Source organism: Mugil cephalus, chromosome 18 (assembly GCF_022458985.1).
Source record: "Mugil cephalus isolate CIBA_MC_2020 chromosome 18, CIBA_Mcephalus_1.1, whole genome shotgun sequence".
NCBI lineage: Eukaryota > Metazoa > Chordata > Actinopteri > Mugiliformes > Mugilidae > Mugil > Mugil cephalus.
The window spans coordinates 6,835,461-6,853,734 of NC_061787.1; the positions used below are offsets into that span (position 1 = coordinate 6,835,461).

Here is an 18,274-nt window from a genome sequence, read left to right on the forward strand (position 1 = left end):
GGAACTACGTATCCCGATAGACGTTAGATGTGGTTTCAGCGTCTCTCCCGTAACCATGGCAACGCTTTTGCCTCTCAAATTGACACAGTTGTATTTATAGAGCAAAAAGTAAAAATAAAACTTTGTAGTCGAATAACAATAAACTGTCTTCATGACGTTATAGACTACAACAAAATTAATTTATATTTTAAGCAAAATTGAAGCTTTGGCAGTAGTTTTTTTATGCCGTCGCTGTTGATGACGACATATTTCCGCGACTTGTAGTTCCTGTCCAACAGACAGTTAGTAGGTAAGCCAAAAGCGTTGGTTTTGAAGCATAGCGCAAATATTTAACAGTCACAATTGTGGATGCGCATATTTATTTGTATTTCTTATAGTGTGTCGCTTAGATGCAGGAAACAACTGAAACTGACGGAAATCCGCACAAGTTGTAACACGTGATGCTAGTTAGCAACGTGGCTAATTCTCATGCTGTTTCACTAGTGACTGCGTCTATAGACACCTTTAGATAACGGGTTCCACTGCCATTGACATTTGTTGTGGCTTAGGCATTGCAGTGTAGATCGATAGGTACATTTTATTTTTTTAGAGAACTACGAAGCCGCGGGTATGGCTAGCAGCAGGATGCAGCTGGAGCTGTCCCGTGTAGTTCAGGGAGGAAGTCGGGTGGGTGTCCTGAAGGGACTCGGCAAGACGGGGCAGCATTCGCTGGAGGTTCCGGGGTGTCTTTTGTACACCCCCTTTGGCACAGTGCCCCACCTCACCCAGGACACCCTGCACACCATGAGCAACCTCCCCTGTGCCACTCAGGTCACTTTGTCTAATATGTAAGCTATACCCATCTCTCTTTTTGTTACTCAAACACACTAAAAAAACTCTTCAATTCTAACTTCATCACCTCTCCCTCTAGAGCAGAGCACCAGGAAGTATTGGAGGAGTTTAAGGATGGATTCAGGAAGTTTGCAGGTATAATACCACGTTTTTTTTTTTTTTTTTTATCTATCCCTCTTCAGCTTTTCATCCAATTTATGTTCCAGAGATAATCAGGAGAAGAAGAAGCAGGACAAATGGCTTTGATTATTTCATTAGGCAAAAATTATGATGGGTACCGAATGCTTTTCCGATGTATTTAAATGTGTTTGGTATAGGTTATCATATCTCATCATCAAGTTTTTAATTAACTTATGATTAGAAATTTTTGACCTCATTTGAAAATATTGCAGCTCATTGACTCATACATTACCCCTTTTTAATCCTTTTCACCCAGCGGGTCTCTGCACGAGCATCAGGCATTATGTTTTATTAAAATGCAACCGGCACATTTCTCAAAGACTGACACGTTCACTGAAAAGTTTGCTTAGTACTACTCCAATTAAATTGGTTGTAGCATTTGTGTGCTCACCTTTTTGCTGGAACAAGTTTTGTGGAGATTCAGTTCAATTATTTTTTATTGACATAGAACCCAGCTCGTATGCATGGACCAATCTGCCTAATGTCAGCCGGGTGAAGATGGAAAAAGTGGTAGAGGAGAGCAGCAGGAGAAACAAGATAAACATACACAGTTTAACTAGGTTCATCACCAACTGTTGATCTCATACTCATCACCCTGCACCCTGTACGATCGGGTTGGTTGGTGTTGGTATTCATTGGTAGACCTGTAATTCTTCTTCCTTCTTCTGTCGTATTTCTGTATCCACATTTCGCAAAAAAGCACTGAAAACTATCTGTTGAGATCACAGGACATCTTACTGATGTCTGCTCCTAAAGTTAGAACAGAAAAGGATAAAATGTCTCTCAGTTATTCAGCTCCTGCTGCCTTGAATATGACGCAAAATGATCTAAAACTTGAAGAGCAGGTCTCATTTGATGTTTATAAATCCATGTTAAAGGTCTTAGAGGTTGATTTAACTTTCTCTTCATGATTTAACTAGTGTAGCTTCCTTTTAGCACAATCACCAAGTGACTTGTGTGTAAACTGTGTCCCTGCTGGATGTATGTTTTCCTGTTGTTTTTTGTTGTTTCTCTGTCAGTAACTTTGCCGGTTGGATGCACGGCTGCCCATCTTGGCCAGGTCTCTTTTGAAAAAGAGATTTTTAATCTCAATAGGACTTTACCTGGTTAATTAAAGACTAAATAAAACATCTGGCTAAAGCGTACATGCAGCACCTGATGATGATGGTACAAATAGAAGATATAGCTGACGATTTTACATGACATTTCAATATAAATGTGTTCAAATCTCAAAGCTTGTTTCCGGGTGAAATGATAATTATTATATTTAAAAATTCTTCCATAAAAATATACATTTATTCAGGGAGCCTGAGGTTGATCCAGAGTAACAGAGCTATTACTGATTAGTATGGAAATTTCATGAAACAGCCTTGCCTGAAGGTGTCGAACACGTACATATTTGAAAAGATTGCGTTTGACCAGTGACGTTTCTTAGGCCCGTCATCATCCTTATTGTGTGGAAGACAGGAAACTGACTGCGCGTGAATATGGACGAACCCTACAGGGTGGGTTTCACGAAGAGTGGTTTTGAAGCTTAGTGTGGGGAATCAGACTGTCGCCATCTTGGCAGAGCTGTCTAATAATCCAAATAGATGGGCGAAGAGGTGGCGCCGAGATGTGAGTCCAGAAACCTGTGAGGGAAACATTAATCCTTGATATATACAGGTTAGTAGGGAAATTCATTAATGCATCCAAAACCATGTTATGGATCAGGCTGTAAACTTGTTTATTTCTCAGAATCAGGTTAATTGGTCAAGTATGAGTGCACATACACGGTCACTTTGCTCAGTGGTACGAGAAAAAGCACTTAAATAAGCGTAAAAGTAAAAAAATAGAAAAACTGTACAACATAAATTTAGACTTTCAGAATAAAATAATAATAGAAGCAGACATATACAATGAACTTGAACAGAAGTATGTACACGTGATGAGACTTTCTGCTGTATGTATATCTGAATGTTTTGATGTGGAAGTTTTGTTGGGGATTGGAGCCAGGATCGAGTTGTTGTTTGCTGAACTGCCGTTGTTGGCAGCTGCTTGTTGGCTTCAATTTTTAGACCCTCAGGTTGTCATTTCTCTAAAACAGACGATGGGCTAAATAAATCTTCCATTATCCAGCTGGTCCAGTGTTTTTTTTGTCCAACTCAGAGTATCAGATCTTCACATTACTGTCATCTGGCTAAACAGATAGATAGATACAGGTCGTGCATATTAAATGAGGATATTTTTGAACTTCATTGTTGTGATTCTGAATATCCAAGTCTTTTTTTTCCTCCCTCTTAACACATTGGGCAATAACTCTCTGCTTGTCAAAAGTAAAGCCTTGACTGAATCCCTCACCTCCAAATCAAAGGTCTGGAGGCTGTAGAGCAGGAATAGTGGCTCATTTGAATGGACCTTGTTGCTGTTTTTTATTTCCAATGTGGAAGTAATTTACTGGTTTGCATGAGGTTTTTTTTTTTTTTAAAATAACCACATCAGAGGAACCCGTGCTGGAGTGACTAGCTGATGCAAATGTCACACATGCTCACATTTCCTGAAGAGCTTACTATGTATGAACATTTTTCCCGCTGGCAAAATAAAAAGGACGGGAACAAATCGCGATGCTTTTAAATATACGCTATGTCGAGTTCAATGTTGAAAGGCTGATTAGCTCTGTCAGCTTGACTGAAGCGTAGTTCTGTTCTGGGTAATATTTATATAAATGCACCAGAAGAGCGACCTCATTTGGCTTTGCTGTACAACAGCACTAGCACTAATGCCTGCCCGACCTCAGGCAACAACATTTCGAAATTAGAAATGTAATCACAGTCACTTGTCGTAAACTGTCGGGGGATTTCTACAGTGCGGCCTCTGAATCCCCAGAAGGGAAGTGCAGTGATTGAATAATTAGAAATAATAACTGCATTTGTTGCTATTAATCCTTGTGTTTTCTCACCTTTTGATCTTCCGCTGCAGCTGGGTTTGCTGATAAGGCCGCGCCTCGTTCCTCGTAGTTGTCACATTAACATGCAGTAATGAAGCGCCTCTCTCCTCCACCTCGGCCGTCGCTGCCCGTTTCCAACCCTGTGACAGGTCTGGTTCTCTGTGAGTAATGGAGTGATTTCTTTGTTTCAGGTCTTCACGATACTGCGTTGTACTGCTCACTTCACGACCCTGCAACTGCCTGTCCCACAGGTTATACCACGAACAAGGTGAGGCTGGGCTACGGTTTATAGGCTAATTTAATACCTATCTGAAGTCTTGGTTTTGCTAATGTCCTCGGATTTTTATTTCTTCCCACGCTGAGGTGAAGTACAGGTAGACTGAACTGTTGCAGTAGATTTCTGACCACACCACAGTGGTGAAATGGTCATAAATCAAGAGTATACAGCTAAAAACATTGCTTTTTTTACGTAATATTATTAAAACCTCTTTAATAATATTGTGTAGGTCTTTCTTGTGCCTCCAATACAATTGTGACTCATCAGAGAATGGACATGGGTGGATCATCCCACAGATACTTGATGAGTTTGGGATCTAGTGAATTTGGAGGCCAGGTCAACACCTTGTGTTCTTCATGTTGTTCCTAAAGCGTTTTGGTGTGTGTGTCAGGCTGCATCCTGCTGGGAATGGCTGCTGCCATCAAGGAGTGTCATTGCTATGTGGTGGTGGTACATGTCTAAGTAACATCCACATGAATACCAGGTCCAAACGTTTCCCAGCAGAACATTGAATTGTCACAAGATGAAAAATCTTATTTGCTTCTCCGGTCAGTGGTTTTAATGTTGTGGCTGATTGGTGTATGTGTGATACTTTGCTAGTATCTAATTCTAACAATTGTGAACAACAGCAACTCGGCCACAAAGTGCCAGGTCAAGTAAAGTGACGGAGCAGGGTCAGTGGATGCTGAGGTACATAGTGCACAGAGGTCACCAGCTTCCTGCAGAGTCAGTCACTACAGACCTCCAAACTTAACGTGACCTTCAGATTAGCTCAAGAACAGTCTGTAAAGAGCTTCATTGAATGAGTTTCCATGGCCGAGCAGCTGCATCGACCAAAGGCCACGCAAAGCGTAGGGTGCAGTGGAGTAAAGCACGACACCACTGGACCCTAGAGCAGGGGAGATGTTCTCCAGAGTGATTAATCACGCTTCTGGTATTCTGATGGACCAATCTGGGTTTGGTGGAGTGTAAAGTCTGGTGGAGGGGGTTGTTTTTTGGCCTCTTACTTCCAGAGAAACAGACTCTGAATGCTTCAAGAGATTCTAAATAATTCCATGCAACATTTTGGTCGTGGCCCCCTCCTGTTCCAACAAGGTCTTTTGAGATGAATTAGAATAAGACTGCGAGCCAGTCCTTCTCATACAACATCAGTGTCTGACCTCACAAATGGGCCTCTGGAAGAAAGATCAAAAATTCCCATAAACACACTCGTAAACATTGTGGAAAGCCTTTTTAGAAGAGTTGAAGCTGCTATAGCTGCAAAGAGGTCGGCCGACGTCATATTAAACCGTTTGGATTAAGAATGACAGATGAGCAAATACTTTTGGCAATAGGCTGTATGTCTCCCACCATATAATTTTGTTAACATTTTAGAGTTAGTTGTTTCCTGGAAAACAATTTCAGAATGCCACCACTCCTCGTACACTTTAAGCAGTGTGCTTCTTTGACAGTTTCTTGAATTTTTAATGTTTTTAGTCGTCTTGAAGACACTTCTCTGCTCACATAAGTGTTTGTCAGTGTCAGAACTTAGTCAGATGTTCGTGTTAGCTTTGTTCTAGATAAAGACTTCTGAAGTGTTTTTTTTTACCATCTCTCGCCTGACAATCAAAAGACATGTCTCAGATGGAAATGTCTCTGTGTTGTTCCGATCAGACCGTGTCAGTGTGGGGCAGCGGTGGCCGGATAGAGCTGACGGCGGCCAAGTTCATGGCCCTCCAGAAGGCCGTGCAGCCCGACTGGTACCAGAGCATGGCCGACGGAGAGACCTGGCAGAGCAACACGTCGCGCAAAAGGGTTCGAAAGTCGGTGGATCGAACGCTCGCTCACTTAGACGAGTGTCTGCTGGTGCACCAGAACACGCAGGTATATAAACACACACACACACATTCAGCTGTTCTTTCAGAGTCTGTAGACTTAACATTCGTGAGGCAGTCGTCCACAGCTCAGGCGCACGAGACAAGGATTGATGCCTAGTGGTTTTGCAGCTGTGTTACGGCTGGAAACACACTGAGATTAGGATGAATACATTACAGGTGGGTATATACGGCATCGGCAGGTGTGTAAAGGGGCAGCATCAGACGTGATAAATGAAAGAGCCTTTATTCCTTTCTTTTAAGTCATGATGGAGAGAAGAGAAGAGAGCACCAAGGTTTCATGTAAAAGGAGCAGATCTGTCACGAGTGGCACCTATGACCCCTTCACTCAGTTCTGCTTCAGAGGAGATAATATATTTTTAACTATACCGCTCTAACACAAGGACATCAGTAGCTTCATTTATTAGAGTGGAGTTAATATATATTTTTTTACTTGCATCTTGGAAGCTTCCACATTTCGGGTTTTTTCCGGCCTTTATGTTCTTGCTTAATGTGCTGTTTTACTGTCAAACCAAATGTTCTTTGAGACTATAAACGCAAAGTGTGAAATCGTGTAGTGAAAGCACGACTGCGAGGAATTCTCCATCAGCATCGTGCGCCCGCGAGACGCTCGATTGCCGCCGCGCTCTCCCACGCCCCACTGAGCCTCCCGTTCCTCGCGATGCGCAGTCGATTTCACGTTAAGTCATCAAAATCCAGCTGGTTTGCGGCGAGAATAAAACAGTTTATTTATACACTTCCGCTCTGCAGCCGCAAAACCTCGTTGTGCAACTGCGTCCTTCAGGAAAATGTCTGTTTTAGCTTCCCTCCCGGTATTGCTTGCTTTTCCTTTCCGTCTTCCAGGAGTCTCGTGTCAGCTGTTAATCACAAACTGTCTGTCGTTGCCAGGAGCTGGAGGGAGTCGGGGTGTTCGGGGTGGTGGAGGGGGGTGACATCTTGGAGGAGAGGGTGCGCTCAGCGAGGGAGACGGCCAAGAGACCTGTAGCGGGATTCTGCTTGGACGGCCTCCAGACGGGCGCCATGGACCAGGCCCTGAGGATCCAGCTCATCAGCGCCGTGACCAAGGAGCTGCCTGAAGACAAACCCAGGTTTGAACTCCTCGTGGCTTTGGGGATTTTGGAGTAATCATGCACCTTTTCTCAGTATTTAACCCAAAGTCAGTCGACCAGAACAAAAGAAAAAGAGCAATATTGAGACAAAAAGCAGTGACCTTTATTCTGCTGTTGTTCATTTTATGTCATCAATAATGTTGTATAAACATATCTAGCAGCTTATTATCAGCTGCTTTGTGTCCACGGAGCAATCCATCATTATTTGCAGCCTCTATTAATACGCTTTGATTTTGACCAATAATGCGTTCTGTGAAAAGCTCCGAAATTACCATTTTAAAGAGATGTTTACTCGGCCAAATATTCACTGCCACCGACAATTATTTCCATTATTGATCTGCCAATTATTTTCCCTCTTGGTTTAGAAAAACATCAGAGAATAAAAATGTCAAAATCCCAGCTGAAGGGTGCAAAAAGCACACGTTCAAAACGACCCGTTTTGTTCCAGCCCTCCAGCAAATTTGAAAGGAGAGCGACCGATAATATTTCGACAACATTTGCAAAACCCAAACAAGGGCACGCTCAGTTTTACCGCAGTGTGGGATTCATTAAGTCCTTTCGGCTGATAATACAGATTAATGAACAATTAATTCATTTAATTTCTCCTCATTCTTTATTTTTTTTGCTCATTGTGGTCGTTTGTGTGCGAGAAGCCAAGCGGGCGCAGTTGGTGGATTCTGCTCAATCAATTAATTACCCTGCTTGATTGATCGTAAGTGAAAACCCAGCAGATCCGCCCGCGCCCCGCAACCTCTCCGCTGTCTGTCAGCGGTCGTTATCTCCGCTCAACCTTAAAGGACCAGCATCAGTTATTTTACCGCTCTTCATTACACGTATTCCCGGTGCTGTTTCTCTTTCTCTCTTTTAAAATGCCTTAAAAACGCATCTCTGAAATCAAAAAAACGTCACAAAATTGACTTGCATTGAGATTTAAACCCTGCCCTCGCACGTTACAGAGCCAGATTCTAATTCTGAATTATCTTACAAATGATTAGTGTTGATTGTTTTCCTCACTTTCAGATTATTAGTTAAACTGAAGCTGAGAACATTAGCTGATTGTGCCACAAACAAAGTCCAATCAGCAGCTGCTTTAATAAGCAATTAACACACTGTCTGTTGGACAAAACAAATCATTCTGAAGAGGTCACCTCGGGGCGTCAGCTGTGCATTTTACAGTCTAAAACGGATCGATCTAACAAAAAAAAATAATCCTTAATTTCAGCCTCAGACGTACATTGATACATGAGCCTGATAACAAAACAATATCCCTTCCACAACCTTCAGGACTGAAGGATATTGTTTGGTAATAAATTGCTTCCAACAGCAGAGAGGCTCCACTTTTTTCCGAGCACAGGTCCTTATTAAAGGCACAAGGACAAACTTCCTCCAGAAGTTGTTTGTTCTCCCAACTAAATCAGCCTCCTCTCTGGGGACCGCCGTCTCACATGAGCACTCCTCTCCCGGAGGCGACGGAGCGCCTGTGACTGAGTGCCAGAGTGTGAATCTGGGAGGAGGTGTGTAGTCTGTAACCCGGGGCTCTCGGGGCGAACCTTGCTAAGTCAGCTCGTGAACAGGCAACGCCCCCGCTGGTTGCTCTCGCTGGTTGGGGGGGGGGGGGACGCCGCTTCCTCCTGGAAAGTGGAGAGGAGTCGTTACCGGAGCTAAATTGGGCTTGACCTTGACGCCCGCGGGTAGAATCGAAAAAAATAAAGTGTGCACGTGTTGTTGTGGACAGGAAGAGCGCCTCAGGTGTTTGTGCATGCCTCTCGTGAGGCAGTAATATGTTGCAGCCATGTTATTTGTGTTTATGATTTATTTAATGTTGACTCCAGTGGTTCATGCTGGTTTGTCCTGCTCTGTGATCGTCAGGCTGCTGCAGGGCGTGGGCCGACCTGACGAGGTGGTGGCGTGCGCGGAGGCCGGCGTGGACCTGTTCGAGAGCTTTTTCCCCTTCCAGGTGACGGAGCGAGGCTGCGCTCTCTGCTTCGACTTCGACATCTCTCCGGACCCGGAGCGCGCAGGTAGAGCGCCCCCTGCAGGTGTGGTGAAAAGCTGAGATTAAAAGTTGTAACAAGTTTTTATTTTATTTTATTTTTTTAACTGTTATTTCAAACAAAGCAAAAGCTGTAAGCGGAAAGTGGGTAAGTATATAAAAAAATTGTTTTATAGATGCAGCCGCCGGCACCAAACTCCATTAATAAAATAACATATTTTAAAGTTAATGATTTAATACATAAGTCTTCATGTTGAAGACGCTGAACTAGAGCATAGTTCTTCAACAGGGGGTCTGCGACCCCTAGGGGTTCCTCGGAGGTACTGCAAGAGGGCTGCAAAAGTTTTGGTTGATTAAACATTTTTTATATATATATATTTAAATTTTGCCTCACAAATTTAGATTTCCTTAAATGCACAAAGCTAACAGTGCAGCTCGCTCCCATTAGCCGACGACTGAATATGCAAAATGATAATAATAATAATGTATATTTATAAATAGCACTAGTCTGGTCTGAAAAACTTTGAAGAACCATGTTTTAATAGGTTTTGTCTTCATACTCCAACTTTCACTCCAACTAATTTTGACACTGACTGTAACAAGCATAGAACATTTAAGGAGGAATAGATAAATCTTTCCTCTGCCTCTCATTTATATTTTTCTAATGTACATTTTTCCCTCAGCAGAACATTTAAGGCCGACACCCGCTGCTATTACTCAGTTTCCAGACATGTACCATGTTGAACCTCCGCGTGGTTTCATTTCAAATGTATAAATTGGACAAAGGAGGAGAGGAAGGGGCTCAGAATCAGACATATTAGAATTTGACCGCTCTCAACAGGTCTGCTCGTTAAAAAGCAAAAGGTAAAGCTGCGTCGCCCAAAGCCACAAAATGACACTTTTCAATGCAAGTGTGATGAAAGAAAGAAAGGAAAAAGAAAAAAGAAAACGCTGGCATTTCTCTTAAAGAGCTCGTAACATGCGCCCAGAGCAAACTGACATGTCACTGTGTAATTTGTAAGTTTGGGTAGGGGGTCCTTTCTTCACGTTATAATGACCCCTGAATGAAATGTGATTTGGTTCCTCTGATGACACGATAGTTTACTGAGCGTGATTTCTGTGCATGTAAGAGGTATGGACGGGGCGAAAGACTCCAGGATATAAATATGCCGAGATATCAGCCACAGCATTAGAGTTGGGCGCGTTAGAAAGCAGGGAAGCCGCTTTGATGTTTTAAAATTAGTTAACTGATAAAAGGGATTAAAACGAGACGGCGAGGGTTTGTTAATATCCGTAGGAAGAGACCCGGGAGTTTTAAGACACACGCTCAGTTAATTCTGGTTCTTCCACTAATGTAAAGGGGCGTCATGTTTATTCAGACTCCAGTGGCTCAGTGTAAAAGACCTGGCGCCGAGTAAATGTGAGTAAAATCAACAACCCTTCATCTAGTTTCAATTTGGTGAACAACGAGGCTAAGACAGCTGTTAAGAGACGTTTTTTACACTAATGAATAGGAGAGAAGTGTGCGTTAGTGTCTGGGAGGATGTGGGGATTGTGCCACCGTGAAGATGAGGCGTTTATTATGAGGCATTAGCATAAGACATAAGTATAATGTTGTGCGTGTGTTTACTTGTCCCAGATCTGTTAAATAATTGGATGGCGGCCAAAAATATAGTTGGTGAAACAAAGTCAATGCTGTGTCTCATTGTAGCTTCAGTGAGGTAACAGTTAAGTCAGTCACTGTGACCAGAGCTGTCTGAGACCAGAGCGGCCAGAGCTCGCTGACTTTGCGCCTAATTAAAGAAGTTGCGTCAAACTCATCTGACAGTGGAGTCAGGCCTGTGGCAGCAGCACCTGAAGTCAGACAGCACTGATCGATTGTGTGCAGGCGGAGTAATGGAGTCCAGTGGAGGAGGGAGCAGAGCTGGTGTCAAACACAAACACAAATTCTAATTCCCCTCTCAGCCAATTACAAAGTCCCACGATGGGTCAACACCCTCCTTTATCAGTTAAAGCCTTTCTGACACGGAACATCGTCAGCGCTAATTAGCTGCTGCCCTTCCTTCCTTCCTTTCTTAATTCTTTTCTTCCTTCCTTCCTTCCTTCCTTCCTTCCTTCCTTCCTTCCTTCCTTCCTTTCATTCATTCCTTCCTCCTTTCACTCCTTTGTTCCTTCCTAGTTCCTTCCTTTCACTCCTTCCGTCCTTCATTAATTCCTTCCTCTTTTCACTCCTTCCTTCCTTCCTTCCTAGCTCCTTCTTTCATTCCTTTCACTCTTTCCTTCCTTCCACTCTTTCCTTCCTTCCTTCCATCCTTCCATCCTTCCATCTTTTTATGCTTTCACTCCTTCCTTCCTTCCTTCCTTCCTTCCTTCCTTCCTTCCTTCCTTCCTTCCTTCTTCCTCCTTTCCTTCCTTCCTTCCTTCCTTAATTGTTTTCCTCCTTCCTTCCATCCTTCCTTATTCCTCTCCTTCCTTCCTCATTTTCTTGCTTCCTTACTTACTTCTTTTCTTCCTTCCTTCTTCCCTTCCTTCCTTAATTCTTTCCTTCCTTCCTTTCTACCACCCTTCCTCCTTTCATTCCTTTCATTCACTCCTTCCTTCCTTCTTTCTTTTTTTCTACTCCTATTGTCTTCATACAGAACTCACAGTATCTTTCTTTGTGTTTGCATCTAAACTTTTAAATTGTTTTGAATCACTACGGTAACACTACGTCCTTCCAGAGCCAGTAGAAATACTAAACTCATGTTTTCAGCAGCTGAAAAACCTATTTGATGCTCATTGCTGCGTAAATAATATAAATAAAGGCAGTAGGTAAATTATAATCATGGAAATAAACAGTAGTCCTGCTCAAAGCTGACTAGGGATGCGTATCAGAGAAGCAGTAATTACCCTGTCAGGCTTTTAATTGTAGAAAACACATGATCTGTTGGGATGTCTTCAGACCTGGTATCGACACTGAGTACATGTGATCACACCTGCCTTTAAAACGTGTCTCGTTGTGCTTCACGGGTCAGAAATCGAGATTCCATCACAAGTCTCTCGTCCTGTATAAGTCTTAAACCCTTACGTCCATTTATCATCATCTGGCCCCGGCCTTTTAGGTTTCTGCTCCTCATTAGTGGAGCCCACAGCAGGGACGTCCTGACTTAGAGCTGAATGACAATACATTTTGTTATTATTATTATTTTTCATAAAGATCTTAAATTTAACCTGTAAAGGTCTTAAAAAGTCTTAAATAATGCGTCTCCAAATGTGTCTGTGTCTGGATTTTAAATCCAGCCTGAACTAAATATATTCAACAATGAATTTATTAATTAAGCTCATTACTTTGAATGAAGACTAACACACACTTGCTTTTTGGTTTTCCCTGCCCTCCTTAGACCAGACATCAAGTGCAGGATTCAGAATGTGTGAATATTCCCTCTTTGTGGTTTCATGAAAGGTCTGTGACGATGATTAATGGCTCGTCTAAAACAGAAGGGAAAAAAAGAACTATCTCTTTTAAACTTGAACTAAACATCCTTCAGACTTCACTCTTCTCGGCTCCAGTTTCTATTGTTGCTTCTCTTTGCTTTTGTAATGTTCAGTTTATCTCCACTTGCTTCTCCCTCCTTTATGTTTTTTTAGCTTTGGTCAAACCTCATTTTGTCCTTTTTAAATTTTATTCACATCACCTCCACTTTTAAGCTCCACACAGACCCCAGGATAATTTCCTTTGCATGCTTTTAATATTTACACTTTATTGCTCCCTGCTCAGACTCCTTCACTGAACCCGTTTGACTCCTGTGTTGCCTTTTAATCTCTGTGTTTAATCATATGCATTGTTGTGGACTCACATCCCAAGTTGACCACGGCATTCCTGTACACAGCAGTTCTTTCATTAAAAGCCGATCCCCCTTCAGCTCAGCTTATTATATTCCCACTCACACTTTAGTCTGACTGAATCGAGTGACCTCACGGTGAGCGGCCCCACCTGTCTAAGACGGACGTCGGCATTCAAAACAGATGTAATCGTAAATAAAAATGGCGTGTGAAGGGTTTTGAATTAATGAGACGCGTGTCGTTTTTGTCAGTGCTGGAGCTGGATGAAGAGAAGGACACGGCGGGGGAGACGCAACAGAATGGAGACCTCAATCGTGAAGATCAAACACAGATGACATCCTTTGAAATCAGTCTGAAAGACAAGAGGTTGGTAGCAGCTTTTACATCATCCCAAAGGCTTTTTTTTTAAGCAGCTGTCCCTGCAGAATATTTAATTTATTTATTTATTTTTTGAACCGTCATCCAGGTACCAGGACGACCTGAGGCCCCTGGTGGAGGGGTGTGGCTGCTACTGCTGCAGGAACCACCAGAGGGCGTACCTGCATCACCTGCTGGTGACCAATGAGCTGCTGGCTGGAGTCCTGCTCATGATCCACAACACCACCCACTACCACGGCTTCTTCGCCGCCCTCCGAGAAGCCGTGGCCAGCGACAAGCTTGAGCTCCTCAAAAGAAGGCTGCTCGGTGACGGAGGCCGTCAGGCAGGAAGGAAGGAATAGGAGGCGACCGCCAGCGCCGTCTAGGGACGAACCTGTGGCGCTGGTCTGGGGAGACCTTCGGAATGACTCGCGCTGTGCGGCGCCAAAGCCACATCTCCGGTTAAACGTGGGGGACGACACGAGAGGCAGAAAACTGTTTGATGTTGGTGCCTCAGGTGTCCTGGTCTCACACCTGGAGGACAACAGGCGCGTTGATCTGAAACGTTGTTGCCCGACTGAATAACTCAGAGCAGATCACAGCTAAATAAATGACCTGAAAAGATGCCACTCATGTCCTCATGTTTTAAAACCAACAGCTGATGGGTGAAATACAATTTCATACTTTATTGATCTGTCTTCATCAAACATTTGCCCTTTTTTTTTTAGTTTTGTTTTGCTTTGTTCCCGCGCGCCACGGCTCCTCTTTTTCAATGTTTCAGCTGAACGCCTCAGTTTAGACGAGCTCCTCCTGCAACTCACTCGGCGAGTGTTATGATGCATTAAAGAGTTCCACGCTGCTCTGCGGTTACCGGCTGCTGAGAAAGGATAAAGATCAGATAAAGATATGTCCCCCCCCTCCCCACCTCAACTGCCTCCCATTCACCGATGGAGGGAGGCTTTTTTGAAGGTGAGGCGATATAATTGACTGCCAGACCGTGCAGCCGTCTGCTGGGGGGCAGGGGACAGACAGAAAGAGGAGAGTGTGACAGATTTATGGAAGAGCAAGGAGGATATATATATTTTATTTTTTTTTTTTACACCGTGGCTTACCTTAACCACGTTGAGCCTTCTGAAGAAGTGGGTTAGAGGATTTGCTGTCATCAATAGGTGGACGCTGTGCATAAATGCTTAAGGAATAAAATGGGCTGGGAAAGATGAAAAGATGGAACTTCAGTAATGCCTGTGGGGAGATGTGGGATGTGGAGTGGGGAGGTGGGGGCTAAAGCAAGCAGTGTACTCGAGACCATGTTTATTTTAAGGTTTAATGGGATGGCAGTAGGCAGAAACCATAGCAGAGGAGGTTGTAAAGTCAATCCCCCAGATTAGCTGGTAAAAATAGAAAAGGCAGTGAATGGCTATTGTCCTCATTTCTCTGAAAAACTGCTTCAGATATTTTATTCAGTGGTTTTCAGGAGTTTACAAAGCGGGTGGGGTGGGGGATTTCTTGAGTGAATGTGTATCTAACAAAGATTTACACAAAAGCAAGCTCAGCAGATCCTCGTTCTGTAAATAAGCGCCGGTTAAAACCCTAAATTTCATCCGCTTATTGAAACGATTAGTCCCATTTTAAGTCGTTACTGTTGCCTGTCGAGGGAATTTAACGCGGCGCGTCCACGCTCCAGCCGATTATTCATTTTGACGTATATTTATCGAGCTGGCGACCTTCAACCGTACAGAAAAGTGGAACAGAAGTGTTTGCAATAATGATGAGATGCAGCACAATGAAGCGGAATATAAATAAGCACGTAGCTGACTGTGAAGTTTGTTGCCTGGGTGTTAAGTGGAAAAGTAAGGGTGCGAACAATACGTGGATTGAGAGCATAAAGTATGAAGAGTTCGTACTGTTTACACTAAGAGTTCCGTAGAAAACTTGACTCATTCCTCTAGGACGTGCACAATGAAGGCGTAAAATAACAAAGCCTGCTAGTGCTTAATGTTGCATGTTTACACACTGACTGAGACCCATATGACGAGACATAATTCATATTTATCCAGTGAATGGTCCAGACACAACAGAGAGACATAAAAAAAGTAGCAGCAGTGAAGGTCACGGTTTCCCATCGCCAGTGTCTGAGTGCAGAAGTTGCTCTTGAAGACACATCAACTAGCATTTACACTACGCCGCGTAAGTGGAAATAACTTTCCACACCAGCAGGGGGCAGTAGACTGTGTTCCAAATTCAAAATTGGGGAAATTGAACCCTGCTCTCACTAAAAAGGCCACGCCCCCTTTATGGGCAAGAACAAAGGAGAAGTTTGAAGATAAGATAAAGCTTCCCTCAAGAGAAAGGCACAAAAACCAAAGAAATTCATGGTTTCAGGCCATAAAAAAATGAAACGAATGGTCAAAGAGGAAGACGTCTTGGGACCCAATATGCTGTATGGACATATTTTTTCAGGTTTTCCCATGTAGCGTATGTGTCTGCCTGACTAACGTTAGCCATTCTGCCTGTTTTCTGACCGACGAATGCTAGCAACACAAAATAAACACTGACTGCTTGGGAGATTTGCATTTACTGCAAGTGGTTTGTTTTCACCCAAATGGGTGCGTGGCCTTATTTGCTACTGTCATCTATGGGAGGAGCTATTAACCTGCACCTCAGCTGAATGCTAGCAAACAGCCAATCATTGGTTTTCATTCAACAAACGTTATAGAAAACAATGAAGTTATGCACCATAGTAAATTATTTGTAGAGTCGGTCGTCAATGTTTTATTTCATTTAATTCTAAATTATTTATTTGCGCAGCTTTAAGCTAGCAGCGTTACTGACAAAGACTAACTTTGAAGTTTTCGGTTATCTGATAAGTAACTGTTCTGCTCTGTTTGTGCAGTTACCGTGGGGTTAGTTTACATAAAGTAAGCTTCAATCAGAGCGTTAGATGATGTGGCCAAAATGGCATTTACTGTAATAGCCCCCGTTTTTTTTTATTTTTTATTTTATGATACTTTCAAAAAGGTTAATTTCCATGGAGGAGCTTAACATTTCTGAGACTGGAGCTGATGGTTATGTTCATGCTCGCTCTCTGTGAGCCTCTTGCTCTGCTGCACCGAGCGACACTGGTGCACAATTTCCATGTAAAAGAGCTATGAATGACACAGTCAGCAGGTGGCCTTCACTGCTCATTTCAACCAATTATACAGATGGAGGGTGCTATTCAGGCCAGATCGCTACAAGTTTCTTTCTTTCTTTTTTTTTTTTCTTTCTAGCCGCTCTCCTGGACAAGTCTGCAGGGAGAGCCGAGCCTCACATTTATCTCTTACTTCACATGGCAGCCGGATTGTTATCTCCTGTCATGATAGTGCATCATGAAAAAAGGATGAGCTCAGCTGCTCTCCCAAAGCAGCGTCTCATAAAGTCGGAGGTGTGAGGTGCAGGGGGTGTTATCGCAGAGGAAATGATGGTCAGCGGACGGGGGTTTTACGCGTGAGAGGTTGTTTTGTCAGAGCATCCAGGAGTCCTTTCACAGTGCACACAGAGCCGGCATTTGTCACTGCGAGAGGTGTCTGCAGTGTGTTGGAAGCTTAAATCATTGATTTGACAAGATGTTGCTGTAGCCACTGCCACAGATGGATCACTGAACAGGCCAAGCACAGAGACACAGACCCACCAAGACCCAAACATAAAGAGATGCAGGGGACGCATAATAGCCACAAGGAGTCGCAAAATGACTACAAAGAGATGGTTTTATTAGTCTGGGTGCCCAATTTCTTTATTGTGCAGGCTCACTCCTAAAGGGCTCTGGATTTTGCATATTTTGATTATCAAGACCAAAAAAACACAGGATTCTCCATTAAACTCAGATTAAACACAAAATTCAGTCACTATCAACCTAGTTCTGTTCATAATTAATATTTTATTATTATCATTCAAGTAATGCACATGTTTAATTATTCATTTTTTTAATTCCAAATAGGGGCACCAGAATGGTGGCCATGCAACTGCTGTTTCAATTTTAAACACACCTGAGATATGTTTAGCAAGACGTCGGATTCTGATGAGAAGAACACAACTTATCTAACACAACTGCACTGTTAGCTTATCTTCTGCTAATATTGTAGCGGATTTCCCCGGGATATTCCACTGAATAGGCCTCTCAGCTAATAACAGGCAACCTGACAGAGTCAGCTTGTTATATTTGGCCTTGTGATTGGCTCAGTAGCGATAGGGGCGGGGCCTACTGTGTGCAGGATTGGCAGATCCAGTGTGTTGTGTGAAATGGTGCTGGATTCATGTTAGTGTGTATTTAATCAAATTTAAATTTGTGGGGGAAATATATGAAAAGTGTCTGATCAACCAAAGATTTTGCAACACCCCCCTGCAGTATCTCCGTGGACCCCTAGGGGTCTCATTAGGAGACTAATGAAGACTAATGTGACTTTTTAACAGTGTTCTTGCCTGGTAAATAGTGTTATTTAAATAGGAGTAGTTGTCAGGAAGCAAAGGCTTGTGTGTTTTGCATTTAGTTACAGTTTTAAAGTTTGCCATTACTCAATGAACAGTTCCCTGAACTGAAAGTTGGACAATAATGTCACGTTGCACAGCTGCCACACTTCTGCAAACTTGTCTATAGGAACAGCTCCACAGAATAATGCATTGCCCTCTATCATTCATCTATTTCTTCCCATGAATATTCTTATTGGTTCGACTCTGTCCCAGACATTGTTGACTTCTCAAAGCCCAAAAAAAAAAAAGGGTTGTGTCGTGTAGCGCCGCAAACTAGAGACGTGTGTGTGCTCGACAGGAACTGCTCCCCGAAGGTGCTGAAAGTAATCACTTTTCATTGTTTAAAGAGATAAATGAAACTACAGAGAGGGAAACATGTCTCACATTTTAACGGCGCGG

The 18,274-nt window shown here is 43.0% G+C and overlaps 1 protein-coding gene across 2 annotated transcripts; it reads left to right on the forward strand.

Annotated features, from left to right (window-relative positions):
- Positions 1-250: 250 nt before the first annotated feature.
- Positions 251-13,998, forward strand: qtrt2 (queuine tRNA-ribosyltransferase accessory subunit 2). Of its 2 annotated transcripts, none has more exons than XM_047568880.1 (8): positions 251-827; positions 911-966; positions 4,129-4,205; positions 5,868-6,077; positions 6,977-7,176; positions 9,067-9,236; positions 13,264-13,378; positions 13,479-13,998. In XM_047568880.1, the coding sequence occupies exons 1-8, from the start codon at positions 610-612 to the stop codon at positions 13,729-13,731; spliced, it is 1,299 nt and encodes a 432-aa protein (XP_047424836.1). In that variant the 5' UTR covers positions 251-609; the 3' UTR covers positions 13,732-13,998. The 2 variants fall into 2 exon arrangements, with proteins under 2 accessions (XP_047424836.1, XP_047424838.1); XM_047568882.1 differs by having other exon boundaries at positions 9,067-9,218.
- Positions 13,999-18,274: the final 4,276 nt, after the last annotated feature.

Excerpts from the sequence above, each read along its gene's own strand:
- qtrt2 (XM_047568880.1), top strand. The coding sequence starts at position 610 with ATGGCTAGCAGCAGGATGCAGCTGGAGCTGTCCCGTGTAGTTCAGGGA. Across the intron at positions 6,078-6,976 it reads TGGTGCACCAGAACACGCAG|GAGCTGGAGGGAGTCGGGGT; the intron begins GTATATAAACAC and ends TGTCGTTGCCAG. Across the intron at positions 13,379-13,478 it reads ATCAGTCTGAAAGACAAGAG|GTACCAGGACGACCTGAGGC; the intron begins GTTGGTAGCAGC and ends ACCGTCATCCAG.